The following is a 19,227-nucleotide window of genomic DNA, read 5'->3' as shown; positions in this document are numbered from 1 at the left end:
ATTAATAACATGGAAAGCAAGTGACTGGTGTCTCTCCAAACACTTTTTAATTGCTCGGTTTACACACAGCATGGGAAAGTTTTCAGTTGCCTTACCTATACTGAACTGACATCCCAGCAGTTCTACTTTCATTGCAATTTTCTGGTGCCATTTCAAGGGGTTAATCCTAACAAATCGTGCAATAATAGGTGGGATGAAATTGTTGCGAACTTCCTGGTACAATTCAGTGTTCCCTCGAAATACCTAGGAAAGAAAAAAGGAAACAAAACCAACAACACTCTGTCACACAAACGTAATAGTAACAACTGAGTCATTAAAACCAATTTTGATATTTCACACAGCAAAAATAACCAGTGGGGAATGCTGAGAATATTTCATACCCAGAAGAGTGCTGCTGCCTGACCATCCCCATTCACTCTGCCTTATGCTGAAGAAAATAATGGAGTGCGTATGTATGTGGACCAATGGGAATATTGGCTTTGTTCCTGCATGCAGTGTGTGACTGATAGTCGGTACCCTCTGCCTTCCTCTAAGCAGAGGTACTGTGCAACACTGTACTGATGTGACCCTGCTGCTACACAAATACTGTGTTTGCATGGCAATGAGAATAATTTTAGCTCAGTTCTTTCTAGATGTTTTGAGCTTCCTCTTCAAATACAGCAAACAGTTGTGATAATGTGAAAGTATTATCAGAGTCTTCACACTGCGTAATAGTTGAGGAACGTTCTGTCCTGTGAATGGATATGGCCTCTATTAGGAAGAACTAGTCTAGTATGTAATCACACTGTCCTCTAGTGGTTGCTGTCTACAATGACTTGGCTGCAAGCAAAATAAAGCAACTTATATTAAGAACTGAAATCTCTGGGTCAAAATCTCTTCAATACTACAAGAGAAGAGAGCAGAAATAGCCTAAAGAATGAGCTAAAGCTGATCCTTCACTCTGGTTCTCTCACACAAAGAACTCAGCAAATCTGCTACAAATCACAAGAGAGGGGACAGTAACAGAGCAATGTGTATTTTCAAAGCATTGATACTGATGCTTTGAGCTGTCTCGGATATAATTCCGAAGTCGGTTATAGCACTTACTAACACAAGCCTGAAAAATAAATGCTATGAAGATGCAGGATCTTTCTGCTCACTCACATTACTAGGTAAACACAATCCAAATTGTATAGAAGCACCAAGGCGCTCCAGTGTTTCATACTCCATATACAAAAAGACACTGCAGGATAATCATAGAATCATAGAATGGTTTGGGTTGGAAGGGACCCTTTAAGATCACCTAGTTCCAACCCCTTGCTATACACAGGGACTCCTCCCTCTAGACCAGGCTGCTCAGAGCCCCATCCAGCCTGGCCTTGAATGCTCCAAGGGAGGGGACATTCACAACCTCACTGGGCAAAACCTGTTCCAGTGTCTCAACACCCACACAAGCATTTTTCTTTTTTTTCTTATTTTGTATATAGAGATGTTAGAAAGTCTTTTCTTGAGCACCTCTTGAAGCTCTTTTCATAGAGGGACACAAAAAGTCTTGGAGTCACGGAAAACTTTCTAGTCTCCTGAGCAGGATTTTCAGACAACAAAAACCAACTGGTCAAACTGGTCATATTCACAATTGCAGAATCTCCATAGAATATTCCCAGCAAGTATACGGTAATTTTACCTTATCTTTATCAATGCCAGGTTCTCTGTATACTGTCCACTTTTGTGCATCGTCACTGTATAAGATTCTGTAGGCTGAGACATAATAGTAGTACTCTGCTAAGGTTGATCCAGTAGTTATAATACCTGGAAAAATGAAGGTCTCCAGTTATACAAAAACTGTTCACAATTTGTTAAAAAAAAAGTGTTTTTATACAGATTTTCATAATTAGAATTTCCACTGATCCAGTTACACTTAGGAAAAGTTTATCCAAGCTGTCAGGGTCTGAAACTCTGACAGTGACTAAAATTTCATCACCATTTTACTTACTTTTGTATATCTTAATCTACACTTCTCTGTCATTTCTTTATAAAAATGGCCTGTCCAGGCCCACTTCTGCCTGTAGGTGCCGAGGTAGCATCTCTCTTCCATGCTTTTGTATTGCCAAGCTAAAAGCACCACTGAAAGAACTGCAGGTTCCTCAAGCAGTCACTGAAGTGCTGTGGGGAGACTCCCCCAGCAAAGCTGTTTTACAGAAGGTCATGAGCCCAGGAATGAGAGGAGCCCAGGTGCGGATAGCACAGCAAGGTATGCAGCTGCATTCACAGAGACCAACTCAAGCACTGAGAGAGAGACAAACCCAAGCTGATCAAAGGGGATGTCTCAGGGAAGTCCTAAAGCCCAGGATTCTAAAAGGTACTTTATTTTTGACTTAAGACAGGTTGCAAAGATGCCCTTTGAACAACAGCAATTACCTCTGAACAAGCAACTGTGAATCACAGTCTAAGCACCACTGCATGAAGGGAGGTTGAAAGGGAGGCTGCCAGCTGCTTACTGCAGAGCGTGGCAACAGCTCCCACTTGTGCTGCTGGATTTGCTGTGGCTGTGGAGGGCAGCAGGGGAAACCTGGAAACCTAATACACCCATATCAGACTGAGCTGCCTGGATATGGACTTGGACTCTCAATAAAACAATCAGCAGGAACAAGGATACTCGCCTGTTAAACACAGGAAACACTTTAACAAATTCTGATCTAGGAGGTATTTTTTCCTACTATGAAACTCCACCTGTTCATCTTTAGGCCCTTCAGTGTATTTGCTAGGACACAGAACCAAACTTGTTGTAACGGTAATTAAATAACATCCAGATTTTACCTGAGACTAAACACTGGAAGAAACAATCTTAGTCACCAAACTTTCTGGAAGCTGCTTAAAAGCCAAATCCTATTAACTTACCTGTAATTCTCTTTTCTTTATTCAAGTCTATCTGCAGCCACTGACGTTCATCACTGTCCAAAGCAGCCCAAGGAGGCCCACGCCTTTTCAGTCTGGCATTTTCAGGTTTCCAAGTATTCACTCGCCCTGTTTGGTCTGGCCACTCAAGAATAGATGATGCCGTAATCTGGGAATCAGAGATTACCCCAGATTCCATTCCCAGTGTCCCATAGCAACCTGAGCAAAGGGAAAGGTGAGGAAAAATCCAAGTCACACAATGATTTTACTTGCCATGAAAATATTACACTGCCATCTACATTTATTCTGTAATAATCCTACTTAACAAACCACAGTGTCTTCTGCATTCTTCCAGTCAGGCTGGAACCAAACTCCTCATCTTCAGTATTAAAAGATTTACACTTGCGCTTCTTGCTTCTCAACCACCTTCCACACGGAGCACAAGGGAAGCTCTGAGGGAACTGTGGTGGTTTAAGAGTTTACCACGTGGTTGGTGCAGTAAAAGGAAAGAGATTACTCAAGTCACTCACTCCATTTGGAGCCTATTTAACTTTTAGTTTTCAAACCTACCTCAGTAAATCACAACATTAACTCAAAGAAAACACCAAAGGACGTAGGAAGCAATGTGCCGATCCTGCCCGAGTTCAAACACATCCTTGAAGTTAACTGCGTGTTTTGTTACTGTTCCTACTAGAAGCTCCTTCCTACATCACATACTTATGGCTTAAAAAAATAATGTTTTAAAAAATAATCCTTGTGGCCAGCTGATATTCACTGGCTCATTTGTTGCCTCTGCTGGATGTACATCACCTGCTACAGCACAAGATCACATCAGCACTTATTTAAACTCGAATTCTTTCCTTCATCTGTCACTGCAACCTAAGAAGCTGTCAATGTGAAGCAGAAATACAGCAGAGTCTATGTACTGACACACTGTACGTGCTCTGTGGTTCTTCACTTAACTTCTGTTACTCAAATCACCAGGGCAGCCAGGTCTTCACATACAGTGGTTCCATTTTCCTCTGCACATCTCTAGTATTAACACACACCACGATTTTGTCCCAAGTCATGACATCAACTGCTGCGAAAGAACCACACTAATAATGCTACCATAACCAGATAAATGTCATTCCAGCACACTACAAAATCCTCTTTTTCCTTCAGCCAATTCCAAGGCCATTCAGCTCCATATATTTTAATCTATGTCAGCCTCTTGCTTGTTCAGTAAGTTGTTAAATGCTTCCCTAAAATTCCACGTTTTGTCCAGATCAGCACTACGCATGACAAAAAGCCAGCAATCAAAAGATGTTCTCCTGCACAACCTGCTTTGTGGTAAAGCCAGGTGTCCCATGTGGTAAAGCCATTTTGTCCCATCTCTTCACATTCCCAGCCCACTGAATTACTTTCATGCAACCCATCAGATCACACTTTGAAGGACAAAAAAGCCCAACAAATGCTGCCCTGAGCACTGTGTTTCATTGTATTGTATCCCTACTGTCTTCATGGTATTTCCACCACTCATCCAAAGATGGCACATGAAGTGACTTCTATTTAGAAAACCACAGCTGCTCTGTTTGCAAAGGAGGCAATTTGCAGAAAGTAAAAACGTAAGAATCAAAAAGCTTTAAAATGGGGCAATGCCTGTTAAACCAATCATCAACATGGAACATGTTTACAGGAACAAATGAATGGCAGCCAAGGTGGAACACAGCATACACACAGAGCAAAGGACAAGAGATGTCTTTCCAGAGCACAGGAGAAAAGTAATTTATCACACAGCATTTAGTTGCAAGAATTTAGGGGAAAGAAAAAAAAATTAAAAAGCAAGGGAGAAAACTGAGTCATCATTTTGAAATTTATGCTAAGTTTCTTAGGAGGCAACAAGAAAGCTGCACAGACTAAACATGGAACAAAATCCTATAGTGCAGTTAGTTGTTATAAATAAAGAGTAACTAACCAGTGCCAAACACTGCTTTAAGCAGGGCATTTGAAGTGTGGGAGTCAAGTCACTTTAAAGCAGATTATACCAGAGGAACAAAACATGAAATACTCTCTTCCTGCAGATAAGCAGAGCTTCCCAAGGAATGATTTTGAATAGATTTTACGACAAATAAGTACAGACTGTCAGGACTGAGAAAGCAGGTTTTAGAATGTCTGCACTACTGAGGAAACCAGTCAAAACATTAAACTAACCGGAACAAAAACTAAGATATAAACTGGAAAGAATTTATATGACAGGAGCAATTTATATGAAAGGATTATGTAATAAAATTGACGGTGCTTACCGCTAGTCTTAAATGTGAAGAGACTTGTAGATAACGGTCCCCTGCAAAGAACAAAAAGATGGGGTTTGTAGTAGTGAGGAAAACTGATACAAACTGCCTTCTATTTATTTTTCTCATCTGACTGCTTGCCTCTGAAATCTATGTACGTGTGTCTGAACACAGGAAATTCACGACAACAGGAATATTTCTGTCACCAAGTTGTACTGCAAACCTGAAAGCTTGTCCAAGGATTCTACTGGTGTAACAGGCTTTCAAAGAGCCATCTACCCAGCAAGATGCAAGTGCTTCATTAAAATACTTCCCACTTAAATGAACTTTGTAATAGTAACAAGAATCAGCCTCCTCTGATCGGTTAATTCTTGGGATGGCCCACACATGCTCATGGGCCATTCCTCACACTGACTGAGCTCTCTGACCCAACCTCTGACCTCTTGGGACAAACCAGTAGTTGCCTTCACTTCATAAAGATAACCAAGGGAAGTGACCTTCCTCTATAGGTTTCAAACACTGACATCACTACCAAAACAAACCAGTTATTATTTACTGGATTTTTTCCCCCCAAGGTTTTGTAAAAAAAAAAAAAAAAAAAAAAAAGACAGGTTTATTCCACTGAACACATTATTCCTCGATTTCAGATTGAACTAAATAAACAATCACACCATAGAATTATGAGAACTTCACAGACGCAGCTCCACTCGCTGAGATTACTCCTGGGATGAGGCACTGCCAAAGCTTAAGGTGCTAAAGATAAGGAGGATGTAAAAAGGAACACTTACACTTTCGAGGTGACATTGTTAGCCAGGGAGCCTTCATAGTATGGAATGCCTTTGCTGATTACAACGTTAATTTGGCCACCCAAGGTATTTGACACGACGCCTGCATGAACGCCAGCCATGCAGAGTGATGATGACTTGTAGGGAAGAAAAAAACATTACTACAACATTGTAAACAAATTAAATATTACACTTTTTACTACAAACGCTGCATTGCCAAGTCATGTTCTTTGTTGCTATTGTTACATTAAGAAACTTTTTATTTAGCATTATCTCTGTTTTTTAGAAATCCTTAATCTTTGTTTTAATAGTCTTATGCAGAGCTATTCACAGGCATCTGCCACACGAAGCACTGAAGCATTCAGAGAATCACTCATCAACTCTGCAGCCCCTTGCCCTCATTGAGTGATGGATGTGGGATCAACCTGAATTTTAGAACATCAAGGGGGACCAAGCTATCTTTGAAAGATCACCTTAGTACATCTCCAGGTACATTCCATAAACCATATTTGGCTTTTTATTACCAGTGTAGCATTGCAGCATGGCTTTGTCTGAGCCAATAAACAACAGACAACAACTGCAGATTTTTATTTAATACTTGTTCTCCAAATCAATGCTGCTGGGTGTTACTACTAAATGAAGTTGTTGGACTTTTCTGCCAACCATTCCTCTGGGTGCTATTAATCCTCACAACAATTATCCTAAAACAAATCAGCGGATCTTTTCTAGAAAGAGAAACTTCACAGAACCACAGTATAACACGAGCTGGTAGGGACCACAAGGATCATGGAGTCCAGCCCCATATCTGACGTGTGGGGAGCAAAGTGGCGAGGCCAGGCTCATTTCAGCAGTGTGTGGAGACAGGACAAGGGGAAACAGCCAGAAACTGGAGCGTACAAAGTTCTGCATGAATGTGCACAAGAACTTCTTTATGGTGAGGGTGACAGAGCACTGGAACAGGCTGCCCAGGGTGGCTGTGGAGTCTCCTTCTCTGGAGATATTCAAGACCCACCTGAACACCTACCTGTGCAACCTGGTGTAGGTAACCTGCTTTGGCAGGGGGGTTGGACTCAGTGATCTCTGGAGGTCCCTTCCAACCCCTACAATTCTGTGATTCTGTGATTCTTATTCCCTACCTAACAGACATCCTCAAAACCTTCTAAATAAATGTAATTATGCCTGACTTAAACACCTGGTTTCCCACTGCCTTCCTTCTTATCTCCTCCCCTTGGAAGTACAAGTATGGGGATTCTGTAGTAAACAAAACTGTCTCCTCCCTGTTCACCAGAAGATGTCAGCAATGAGTGCTCCAAGTCCTCAAAGGGATTATGCAAAATAATCAAGATTTAGGGTATTCTTTAAAACAGCACACAGCTAAGATCTTTAGGAAGGGATGCAAGCTAAATGTCTACCTGAAACTTTGTCTTAAGTGCTTTACTGGGAAATTCTCTGCCCTTTATATGGAGCACTAAGGTATACCAAAAGAAAGTCACGAGGGATTTATTTGCTGAATTTTTTTTTTTCTCCATAGAAAAGCTTTCCCTGATTTTGACCAAAAAAAAAACCAAGCCCAACAAGCTACGCTCCTATAAATGCTGCAAAAATGAGAGGCAGAGAAACAACTCCATCTTAAAACTGGGCACAAAAATTATCCTGCAGCTATTTAGCAAGGACTCACTCCAGAACATAATACATAACTACTACACTGTGGTGAGTTCTTTTTTTTAACATATGAATAGTTATTTAAGCAGGTAGGCTCGGATTTACAGGTATTTGAGAAATGAAAGTGATGGAGCGGCACATTTTAGTTTTGTATTTAATATTAAAGATCATTGTACATTTTTTGTAGTATTCGAGATAAACTACATTACTAGGTTTCAATTTCCAGTTAATAAAACTACTAATGCTACAGTATAAACTGTTTTGCAACTGTTTTCATAGCTGTTCAGTGTAAACAGTATAAGTCATTGAAGGTCTGTTTAAAATATCATAGTATTGAGAGCAAGATGACTTCATAAAAAAAAAAATAGAAATGGTTCTCTCTATAAAACTGAAATTCACAACTTGAAAAAGCCAACAAAAACAAAGCAGGAAACATCAGGGTATTTTGGTTGATCCATCTTTTCCTCAGAAGGCCTTGCAAGCAAGTCTCTATTACACTACATCACTTCTTGGAGATGGCAACCTGGATTCACTGAATGGAAGGACCACCTAGTCCAACTCTGCTGCCAGCAGCAGAGACACGAAGTTGCCCAAATCCCCATCCAACCTGGCTCTGAACACTTCCTAAGGACGGGGCATCCACAGCTTCTTTGGGTGACCTGTTCTAATGCTTAATCCCCCCAGTGGCAGAAAAATCCTTTCTAAAAATTTGCCTAAATCCAGTCTCTTTCAATTTGAAGCCATTACACCTTGTCTATCCCTACAAGCCTGCACTAAAAGGCTTTTGTCACCATAAAACCTTCAAGCATTACCAAAAGGCCACAAGGTTTCCCTGAAGCTGCCTCCCCTCGAGGCTGAACAAGCCCAGTTTCTGAAATCTCTCTTCATAAGAGAGCACCAGCCCAGCCATGCAAAAAAACACGAGTAGCATGCCATTTAGTTTAGGAGGTACAACTTCCAGAACCCAGAAAGCAGAGATAATACAAATAACTATAAATGAGTTTTAATCAAGTATTTTACCACAATTAATGTTAGCTCACAGTATTAAGTTTACTTACATCTCTGTATCCATGGGGAATAGTGCCTGAAATATCAGCAAAAGGAATCACACATCCAGCTGGGCAATACTTGCTGGAAGAAAAAATAATAATAAGGATTCAAGTCAAGGCATTGCATGCAGCTACAACTCTTTCAAAGCATTACAAAGGAGATACTTTATTTATTTATAATGCACTGTTATCACTATGTAAGGATACATCCTAATCAAAGACATAAGAAAACAGACAAAAACATAGAACTGTCTCAGCTGTCATTCAGGTCTAGTCTAAATTATAATAAAATTGATATAAATACTACATGGTTTCCATGAATTGAAAGTCTTGTAGGTAGCAGTATTTATACATTATGTTTTATACACTAGAGGCCTCCATATCTATTGGTTTTGTACCTTTAAATTCTATATCTGAAAAGTAGTGCTACTTTGCAATGGCTCCTGGCCAATCTTTGATCATTAAAAAAGGAAGAACAAGTCAAATATTAAGCTAGCATCACTAGCTCAGGGAAAGAAACGAAAGACACCTGCACATCTGATGCAAGCCCATGTTTTAGCCAAGATTTAACAACCAACTTGGGTACAATATCAATTCAACGAAAGCTGAAGCAATTTTGCAGGCACCATGAAAACAATGAGATTTGGAGACCTAGGCACATATTGAGTAAGACTACAGCCTATAATTTTGGAACCTGGGAAAATGAATGAGGAATGCAGGTTTCACAATTTCAGTGCTTAAGATGTCCAAAAGGTAAACTCACATTTTTCATGATCAACTACTGCTTTTAATGCTGTTGTTGCTTTACACAGAAATGGAGGACAAAGTAGAGAAATTGTGTGTTTCCTCCATCAGAAAAGTATTTTGTATCTCTACAGAAGCTCGTTAATTCACACCAAGCTGTTAAATGGGTTTGTAATTTTTCACCTATTTCAGAGTTTAGTGTTCCTTTGATAACTTTAATGTGAATTCCAGTATTTAAAGTGTATATGTCCTGTAATATATATTTATAGATGTGGTATATTTTTTCTATGGGAATGCAATAGTAGCTTATATGTGTTAGCACAAATTCATGAGGTTCTTCTGCGTATGGTATGTAAGATTAAAAAAACAGGAGAGAGGATGAAGAACAAATGCAAATATCGCTCAGGTCTCTCCTCAGTCTCTTCATTTCTCAAGACCTCAATCTCCAGTTTCAAGATGTATCAGGTGTAAGTTATACAGTGAAATAGATACGCCAAAGTGACTTCAGTAAAGAGAAAGGGAGAAGAAGGGGTAAAAGCAATCTTACTTGAATTCTGGTTCAGAAAAATGACTTGCATTGTCTAAACAGGTAATTAGGTCTGGAAAGAAAAAATGTTGGGTCAAGAGGGTGATACAGACATCTGGTTTGAGCATGCTTTTTAAAGTGCACATAGTTTTCTTCCAGTCAGTCTTATGCTATAGCAGGACCTTGCAATCTGTCTTGAACTGGAAATACACTGAGACTTACAGAGACATGAAGAGAAGCACTACAAATATATGGCTTTTTTAGGTTTGTTTTTTTTGCATCTTAATTTGTAGCTATGCTTCAGAGAATCTACACAGGAGACATACATGAATAAGCCAGATAAACAGGTCTGTGTTTTCAGCATGTAACAGTCCAACAACACTGAACCCAGGCAGCACACAGAATATTACAGTGACATGTTACTGGCAACCATGACTTCTTTCAAATGTTATGTTTCTGTGCAATATGTGAGCACAAACAATCCAAAACAGAGAAAAGCATCAGAATATCCACAAAATAAACAATTTTTAAAATGTTTTTAAAACTTCCTCATCTGTTCTTTTTAGAAGTACATCTATAAAGTATCTTCTTGAGCTTTGCGCCTTGCAAAGCAGTTCCTGGTACTTCTTGTGTCCTTATGGACAATGTATGTCACTCACCTCCACAGTGAGCGGAAGCAGATGTAAAACACAGCAGCCTCTTTTTGAGGCTGGAGAAAAAACAAGAGAATAAAAACACAGGGAAAAACTAAACAAAGAAAAACAAACCAGCAAGAGAAAACAAGACAAAAAAAAAAAACCACACTGAAAACTACTTAGCAATCACAGAGAGACTATGGAGTTGAGGAAGTAAAGGAAATTATGACTCAAATTTTTCCATGAGGTGGGCGTGCACAGCATATATACAGTTAGATAAGAAAACATTTCAAAGTTATCTGTCATTTTGATTGTGGCCTGAAAAAATGCATTTCGTCCTTTATCTGGGGTAGTTATTTCATTCTTAACAGATAACTGTGATCCTTGCTTTACTGAGGGTAGGCTTTGATAACTTTTTTTTCCTTCTCCTTTTTAAACTACAGTAACTTAAACAATATCAGTTTAATTTCCTATGCAGAAATATCAGGAGGACTGTAACGTAAGTCATCACTTTTAGGTGTCAGTTTATGAGAATGTGGGTAATAAAACCGTTCTGCATTTTTATCAGACAAGTCCAACTTTACCAGCATAGAAAAATTCCGAGAATCTTACAAATACCTGATTTGTCAGTGGTGGAGTAAGCTGCAAGAAATCCACGCCCCGAAGTGTGTACTCCACTCATGAACTGCACTGTGACTTCATTACTTCTTGAAGTTATTAGACCATCCATTTGAAAGCCAAATCCACAGTACTTTCCTAGGGAAAAAAGGGGGAAAGACTCATGGACCCAAACCGACTTCAGTAACAAGTATCTTTCATTCCCAGTATAAGTTCACATTGCTTCTGGTGTATATCCAAAACCAAATACAGGCAGCTGATAGGAATGAATGTGGTCAGAGTCCACTTAAAGCAAACGCCGAAGTATATGTACCATATTTACTTAGACACTGCCAATAGATGAGAGTCAGTGGTATCTCTAACACTTGCACATAAATACAACCACATCCCATTCACCTCCAGCCACACACATCCAGTCAGTTCTTCCAAGATGAGAAAGATGGGGCAACAGGAATCTTTAAAGAAACTCTACTAAACTACTGACCAGTTACGGAAATCTTCTGCTCCATAGGCTCTCTTAACCAATCAATATTATAAGCCAGCCATGATCCTATTTAATACTCTATGTGGACAAAACCAACATCAGACGGCTCTGTGTGTTTCAATTTATCATTCTCTTGTTTTCATTATTACCATTACAACATTATCATCTTGTAAAACAGCAAAAACACTGCCTTGCAGAAACAGTTCTTGACTAATATCATTCAAAATGAATACAAAAACGTGTGCCAAATTCCTTTAAAAAGTGATCTGCACTCTCAAACACTATTAAAAATTAGAAATGCTAATTCCTATCATTCATCAAATGTATCTTTATTCAGATATTTCTCTAATACAAAGCATGGGTATTTTTGGACAAAAACAGAAAATAGATTTTACAATACTTTAATGAAATCTATGAAATTATCTAGGTATAACCTTGTTTTAATTCTTATTATTTAAGCTGGCCAACAGAAGAAGTTATGAAAAAATAAGTTCCCTTTTAGCAAGGCTCCACACGGACCCTATACTTTACCCACAATCGAGTTTCATTTGTTAACTAAATTCATGATGATGACAAGCATTAAACTCCTCTCAGAGTAGGTCAGACTATCCTCAAGATACCATTTAACCTCATATTTGGGCAAGTACATGAAGGAGGACACATAAATATACCTTGGATAAATTATCCGGTGCTGTATCACAGAGATACTGCCTATGACAAACTGTAGATAGATGCACCTTATGATTCATTGCAAGACATACTTTTGAGACTCTAAAATCATTTTCCTAGCTCTTCTTTGGCCTCCTTCCAGATTTTTAGCAAAGTATTTGCTAAAGTGATGACTGTCAATTCTATGTACAGAAAATTACCCATCTATCTGCATATCCTGAAGGAACCAAAGCACTTTTGAATAGCAATGCTACAGCAGGAGGTGAATCTGCACAGTAGCTTACATTCTTGGTGCCAATAGATCTGGCCTTACATCAAATACATTATATATTTGTCCATGAATGTCTATTAGCTAGAATGCAATGAAATCTAATACAAAACACCTCTAGATCTTACTTGAACTAGAGATGAATTTAACATTGAGGATTCAAAGCTCCTTTTGATTTACTGATAAATATTCAAAAGGCTTGGAGCGAGAACTAATGTTTAAGAGCTTCATAAGAAGCCTTCTCTGTTTATCAATGAACTAACCCAGTAACAATTCAATTTGGAATCTAATCAGCCAACTTTTAAAGCAATTTGGAGTTAAAGTAGGTGAAATCACTGAATTCCAGATTTTATGCACTGCAACTGCTTCAGTATTAGAACACAGCAGCGACACTGAATGAAAAAAATATTAGGACGAATTCAGAAGATAATTCCTTCCAAACAAATTCACATCACTGTTTAATCTCACTATTTGCTGCTTCAGATACAAACAGTTAAGAAATAGCACCATCTGTATCTGCCACTGTTAAGATCACTGTTTGTTCCGCAATTTAATTTATTAGGAGCAGAACACCACACACATTTGCTCAACATACTTTGCTACTACACCAGCTGGAAACAGCTGAAAGGCAAGAGAAACAAATGAAGTAGAAAATTTACTCCAACCCATTAAGTCACTTGTACAAGTGAGTAATAGACTTATCAGAACTGGACGTTCCTTGCCATTTAAGGACTTCAGTGCTTTCTATTTCAGACCAAGCCTGGCTCAGCAGCTCCAAGCACGTACTTATTTTCACACATGCTTAACTAGGTAAAGAGGGTTAACAAAGCTAACATTCCCCGAGCTTCCTTATAAAAAGACTCAACACAGGTTGCACTAAAGCAATCTTGGTGAAGTAAATCTCTGGATAAAGGAGGGAAAAGAAAATGAATCTGCACAAGAACAACCAGTGTTAGCAAAAGAAAATCAACATCTATTTGAGTTTTATGAAGAATAACCACAAGGGTCTTAAAATCCTCCAAATATCTTGATGTGGTTAATAATTTCACACGGCTATCTGAAAAATAACTGCTTTACAATCATGAAATCATAAAATGTTCAAAGTAAAACCACAGATTCTGTACCAGCAGAAAGTGGAAGATATTTAAATTGTAAATTATTGCAGCCTGACAACTTTTAACAACACCAGGATGAAGAGCTCAATAAAGAACTACTTCAGTACAAGAAGGCAGGCATTTCAGGTAACATATATGTGTATGTATATATATACATATGTATATGTGTGTGTGTATATATATATATATATATGTATATATATATATATATATATATATATATATGTATATATATGTATATATATATATATATATATACACACACACACACACTTCACTTTGCCTTCTGTTTTTCTTTTTAAAAACAACACTCAGAATTTTACAGTTCCCTCTTCACTGCTTACAACAGTCTCACAGAGTGTCTTGCCACTCAGCAAGCTACTGGGAAATGTAAAGGAAAATTATAATGGAGTTTCCTTCAAGAGTCTGAAGATCACAAAGTATCAAAGGATCTGCATTGCATTTGGTATCTAATAGTATGCATGAAGAAAACATAACATGCTCTGCTATAGTGGAAATTCATCATGTTTTCTGGGTATTCTTAGCATCTGTGAACAGGACAAACATATACATGCACTTTTGTAATACAGTAAAGAAAATGTGACCACTTCAGAATGGTTAAGAATACTCTGGCATTCCAGAAACCTCATCTGCTGAGCAACAATGGTAAGCATTTGTGAAACAAGCACGTCACCAGAGATGGTGGTAAAGTTGGTGAGGTACAGACAGAGCTCCATTATGTTTTACAGAGCTTTCTTGGCATGAAGCTCAGGAAAAACACAATTTTAACTACAGAATTTATAAAATTCCTCCCTTTGCCTTCTTTGAGATTCTTGTACATAACAAACACGTCCTTCTTTTCACCACTTCTCCTAAGTGTCAATATCTGCACTGTACAAAGTGTCGTATGCACGTATCAGGCAAGATCTCATCAATGTCCAATAACCAACTGAAGTATAACAGCTTTCAAGGGCTGTAGAAATAACTGAAATACCATAAAACTTGCTGTTATTCTATGCACAGCACAGGCTAGGAAGATGAAATTAAGAGTTACTTAAAGTACGAGAACCATCTTCCAAGTCCTATACAAGACAACAGCTTTCCAATACTGTAAAAAAACTTACCTATCTCTGTCCTGGTTGGGCCAATCCCATTGTGAACTCTCAAGTAACTGGAATGACAAGAATCTGAGTCATCAATATCTAAATCACCAAATTTGAGCTGAATTCGCTGCCCAGGCTTTACACGGATTTCCCATTCGCAGACTGTGCTATTGGGAGAGGTCTGTGGGTAGTTTATCGAAGCAAGAGTTCCACTTTCAGGGCCGAGAACAGTGTGTCCACATCCATCACCTACGGAAGAATAAAAATGAGTTAGCTATGTCATACTAGATACAACTAGATAAAAGTTTATCCTTAATGATGTTAAAAATGGCCTTAATGGTACAGAAAATGTCCTTGCTATTTCATGTTCCCACAACACCTATATACAGAAGAAAACTGGTTCTAAAAATGGAGGGAGAAACCCATCAGTAAAACTAGAGCATGGAATTCAACTGTTATTACATTCATAACACAATGAGAAAGAACAGAAGGGGAAAGACAAGGGACAGCAAACACTACTGAAAATTACAGCAGTCTGAACATCATCCAGGAGTTACTGCATTGTTTCCTACTGCAAAACAAGTTAAATGCTGTTAAATTAACTCTTGAAGGAATTCAGTTTGCTTCGCACACATTTCCATGTCAGATACCATTTTATCAGAGTGCCCCTCTGCTGCACAGCAGACAGGGAATATCAGCAAGGAGGTTCCACCTCTACTGCCATATCATAACCATCAGCCACTACCAGCATGGGCCAACAGAACTGTCATAGCAGCAATCAACATCCTTTGTGTTGCTTCGTAGATAAAAGTGATGGGCAGAAACTGATTCTTTTTACACATTTCCTCTCCTATGAGGAAAGGTTGAAGGAAGCAGGCTTGTTTAGTTTGGAGAAGAGAAGGCTCCAGAGAGACCTCATTGTGGCTTTCCAGTACCTCAAGGGAGCTTATAAACAGGAGGGGGAATGGCTGTTTCCAAGAGTGGACAGCGATAGGATGAGGGGGAATGGTTTTAAACTGAGACAGTGGAGGTTCAGGTTAGACATTAGGAGGAAGTTTTTCACACAGAGGGTGGTGATGCACTGGAACAGGTTGCCCAAGGAGGCTGTGGATGCCCCATTCCTGGAGGCATTTAAGGCCAGGCAGGATGTGGCTCTGGGCAATATGGTCTGGTGGTTGGCAACCCTGCACACAGCTGGTGTGTTGAAACTACGTGATCACTGTGGATCTTTTCAACCCAGGCCATTCTATTTTTCTATGATTTCCACTTCCTTCCTAAATCTAAAAACGTAAGCCATGTTTCAGGGACAAAGAATATGCAGATAGTGAAAATTCTTAAAGAAATTTAAGAATCCTTTGCATAAAAGAATTTCATGCCAGACTGAACGGAATGGCAGGACCCATGCACTGAAGGGGAAAAAAAAACAATTCAGTTGAACTTAACTCTGATTAATCTGCTCCCAAAAGCACAACATTCTCAGTGACAAAATGGTGTTTTTGTTCATAATCTGAGCACTTGAAGAGATAGCTGTATGATCCAAAATCTAAAGTGCTGCGGTTACATGCAGAATTACAAACAGATGGAAGCTTTCTTGCCAGCAGTCCTGAAATGGAATGATGCATCTTCTTTTTGAAAAGGTAAATGGACTATCTGCTTCAGTAAAATCTAAAGTTCTATCTGTAGAGTTGTTTCTTAGCCATGTTTTTCTCAAGTCTTTAGCAGGGTGTTATAAAGGACTTTGTTCCACCTCACAACAGACACTGCTCCCATTTGGGTAGTTGATAAACTACATTCTACTTCATTTACATTTCCCTTTAGGAGAGCAAACAAACAACACATCTGTATTTTACTTTCCTAAACTGCTATTATTTTAACACATGAGCACACAATTGTTCCAGAGGTAGCTGAAACACTAGTTGTCATTTATCATTTAATCCTGGTTTCTTTCTAAAGGCACGTTGTAGACTGAGAATATTATTGAGCTATCCCAATGAAGTCAGCTTTCAAACAAGAAATCATGGTAGCAATCCAAGTGCAGCTAAAACACTGCAAGTTTTAAACAACATTGAGAATTATCTTATAAAGACACATCTGTCAGAAGTGTCAACTGGGTATTTTAGACCTGGTATGTGTTTCACTTCGGTAAGTAGAGCAGGAGTGTCACACACTTTGTGCCTGAGAAGTTAAAGATTATCAGTGCATGTCTGGTATGCAATACACAGTACACCAAGGGCAGATTCATCATTCAGGAGCTATATGAAAATCTCTATATATAAATTCCTAGTGAAACAGTGAAACAGTGAAGCCTCTCCTTATTTTACTAGTTCTAGAAGGGCAGTACTTGAGCTCCTCTATACAAGTGGTGCTTCATCGCTTCTACTGCAGTTGTATAAACAGTACCAATCATCCCCAGAGACACCATCCATCTTTTGTCATGGAACGAACTGGCAACACTCAGCAATTTCTCTAAGAATAAGAGAAAGCACAACTGTCTGCAATACAGCCACACGTACAGTAACGTTAGATAGTTAATTCACGTAAAAGGCATTAATTAAGTACCACAAAATCTTTTGTTTCTGTTATCTTGTGTGTGGAATATTTGAATACATATAAGAGACAGATGTCAAGTCCTAAATCAATTACTCTTGCATGAGATGACAAATTCTGTCATTAGTTTGCAGTACACAGCTGAACGAGTCCTTTCTTTCAGCCCTGTCCATCACGAAACAGACACAGTGTAGTCACAGAACTAAGCAAGCTCCTCACTACATCACTTGTGCATACACATTCCACCTGACACTTGCTGGAAGGTCAGCACACGTGCATCGATTCTGTGTGCCCCAAGGAGCAGGTTCACAGCAAAGACAAATAACCTGAGTTCTTTGCTGAGCAGCGTCAGAAACACAGGCGCCTCTTCTTGAGCTGGTAGAAGAAAGCAGACCGATGTCGTCAGCAGAACCATTCGTCTCTTCCAGAGGTGCCTCCAAATGCAGTCTGAATGAATTACCCTGATGGATTACAGATGACCCCTGGGCTATGCACGCCGATGTCTGATGCAATCATGCAGCTGATTTAACATAATTTCTCATGTCCAAGTTCTTTATATCAACAAAACAGAGAATTTCAACCAACATAAGCATACCAGAGTGCATTTGATAAGAAGAAAATGTAAGATTTAATAAAACGAGAGGATTATCACACATGCAGAAGTGGGTGCTAAGTACTCTATTAATATCCACTAAAGAGATTAAATGACTTCAACAACTATGAAAATAATTATTAAGAAGTTTTTTTTCCCCTGAGATCGGCTGCTGCTAACAACCGCTAATCTTGTTTCTCATTATCAAAACATGTTAAAAATGAATCTTCTGACCTCGGGAATGCTTTCCCACTCCTTACTTGGGGAAGAGGGAAGGATAAAATAAAGACATTGGACAGTTTACGATTAAAGCATAACTGATCAAAACAGCAATCTCAATTTTTAGCGCATGGCACAGCCACTTGTACAGAAGACAAGACAAGGGGAAGTGGTTTAAAACTGGAAGAGGGCACTTAGACTAAGAATTAGGAAGAAAGTCTTTACTGTGAGGATGGTGATGCACTGGAACAGGTTGCCCAGAGAGGCTGTGGATGCTCCCTCTCTGCAAGCATCAAAGGCCAGGCTGGATGGGGCATTGAGTAACCTGGTCTAGTAGGAGGTGTCCCTGCCTATAGCAGGGGGTTGGAACTAGGTGATCTTAAAAGGCCCTTCCAAACCAAACCATTCTATAACTGGGATCTAACCACTGTGTTTCCTGAGCAAGTCCTGCCTAAGCAAGCTATGACTTTCTGTAGGCTTACAGCTACATACAAGGTGTAATTAAATCTTTCTTAACTAAGTAATGGTAGAAATTCATTACATAAGCAAAAATATATATTTACATCATTCGCCTTAGCTCCAAATATGCAACTCTCCCTACTTCAGTCCTCAGTGTGCTCATCTCTTCAGTTTAGCTCCTGCGCACCACATTTCCCTGCTCATTAGCAGCAGCATTGACATAGCATCTACTTTTTGCCTTCCTCAGTGCAGACAAGGAATGCTAAAGAATTAAGTGCCTCGAATTCTGAATAGCTTTTGAAGGTATTTTTAAATACCTGCTTCCACCACAATCCACAGAAATCTGTTCTTCAGGAGGGAATCTGCTCCTCTGTCAGATTTAATTTTCTTAACAAGCCAACAAGTACACAGCCCACTTTCATCTTTATGACACTGATTTGCCTCAGTAACATACTGTTGGAGCACTGCAGATGTTTCACAACATAAAACGCCCCACACCTCTGCAACGAGGCTATCGCTCAGTCACACCTGAAGGCACTTAAATTGGTGCAGCTGTGAACAAAAGGGAGCCTTGTCTGTCCAATGCTCTGGGCCACTTGTTCTCA

General features: G+C 39.2%; 1 protein-coding gene across 3 annotated transcripts in view; it reads right to left on the bottom strand.

Annotated features, from left to right (window-relative positions):
- DCBLD2 (discoidin, CUB and LCCL domain containing 2) overlaps window positions 1–19,227 on the bottom strand; it is a 48,865-nt gene that overhangs the window by 7,120 nt on the left and 22,518 nt on the right. For 2 of the 3 annotated variants that reach the window (XM_015876825.2, XM_015876806.3), the window contains exons 2-10: window positions 14,827–15,054; window positions 11,167–11,304; window positions 9,935–9,986; window positions 8,653–8,725; window positions 5,936–6,069; window positions 5,160–5,200; window positions 2,878–3,093; window positions 1,664–1,788; window positions 96–243 (exon numbers count right to left, since the gene is read on the bottom strand). In XM_015876825.2, coding sequence (XP_015732311.2) covers window positions 96–243; window positions 1,664–1,788; window positions 2,878–3,093; window positions 5,160–5,200; window positions 5,936–6,069; window positions 8,653–8,725; window positions 9,935–9,986; window positions 11,167–11,304; window positions 14,827–15,054 — 1,155 coding nt within the window. The remainder of the gene's footprint in view (window positions 1–95; window positions 244–1,663; window positions 1,789–2,877; window positions 3,094–5,159; window positions 5,201–5,935; window positions 6,070–8,652; window positions 8,726–9,934; window positions 9,987–11,166; window positions 11,305–14,826; window positions 15,055–19,227) is intronic. The other variant, XM_085525396.1, reaches the window with a different exon arrangement.

This window comes from Coturnix japonica, chromosome 1 (assembly GCF_054131305.1).
Source record: "Coturnix japonica strain WE chromosome 1, WE-NBRP24, whole genome shotgun sequence".
NCBI classification, from domain to species: Eukaryota; Metazoa; Chordata; class Aves; order Galliformes; family Phasianidae; genus Coturnix; species Coturnix japonica.
Note: the sequence above shows the minus strand (reverse complement) of the source record. Positions and strands in the feature narration are given on the sequence as shown.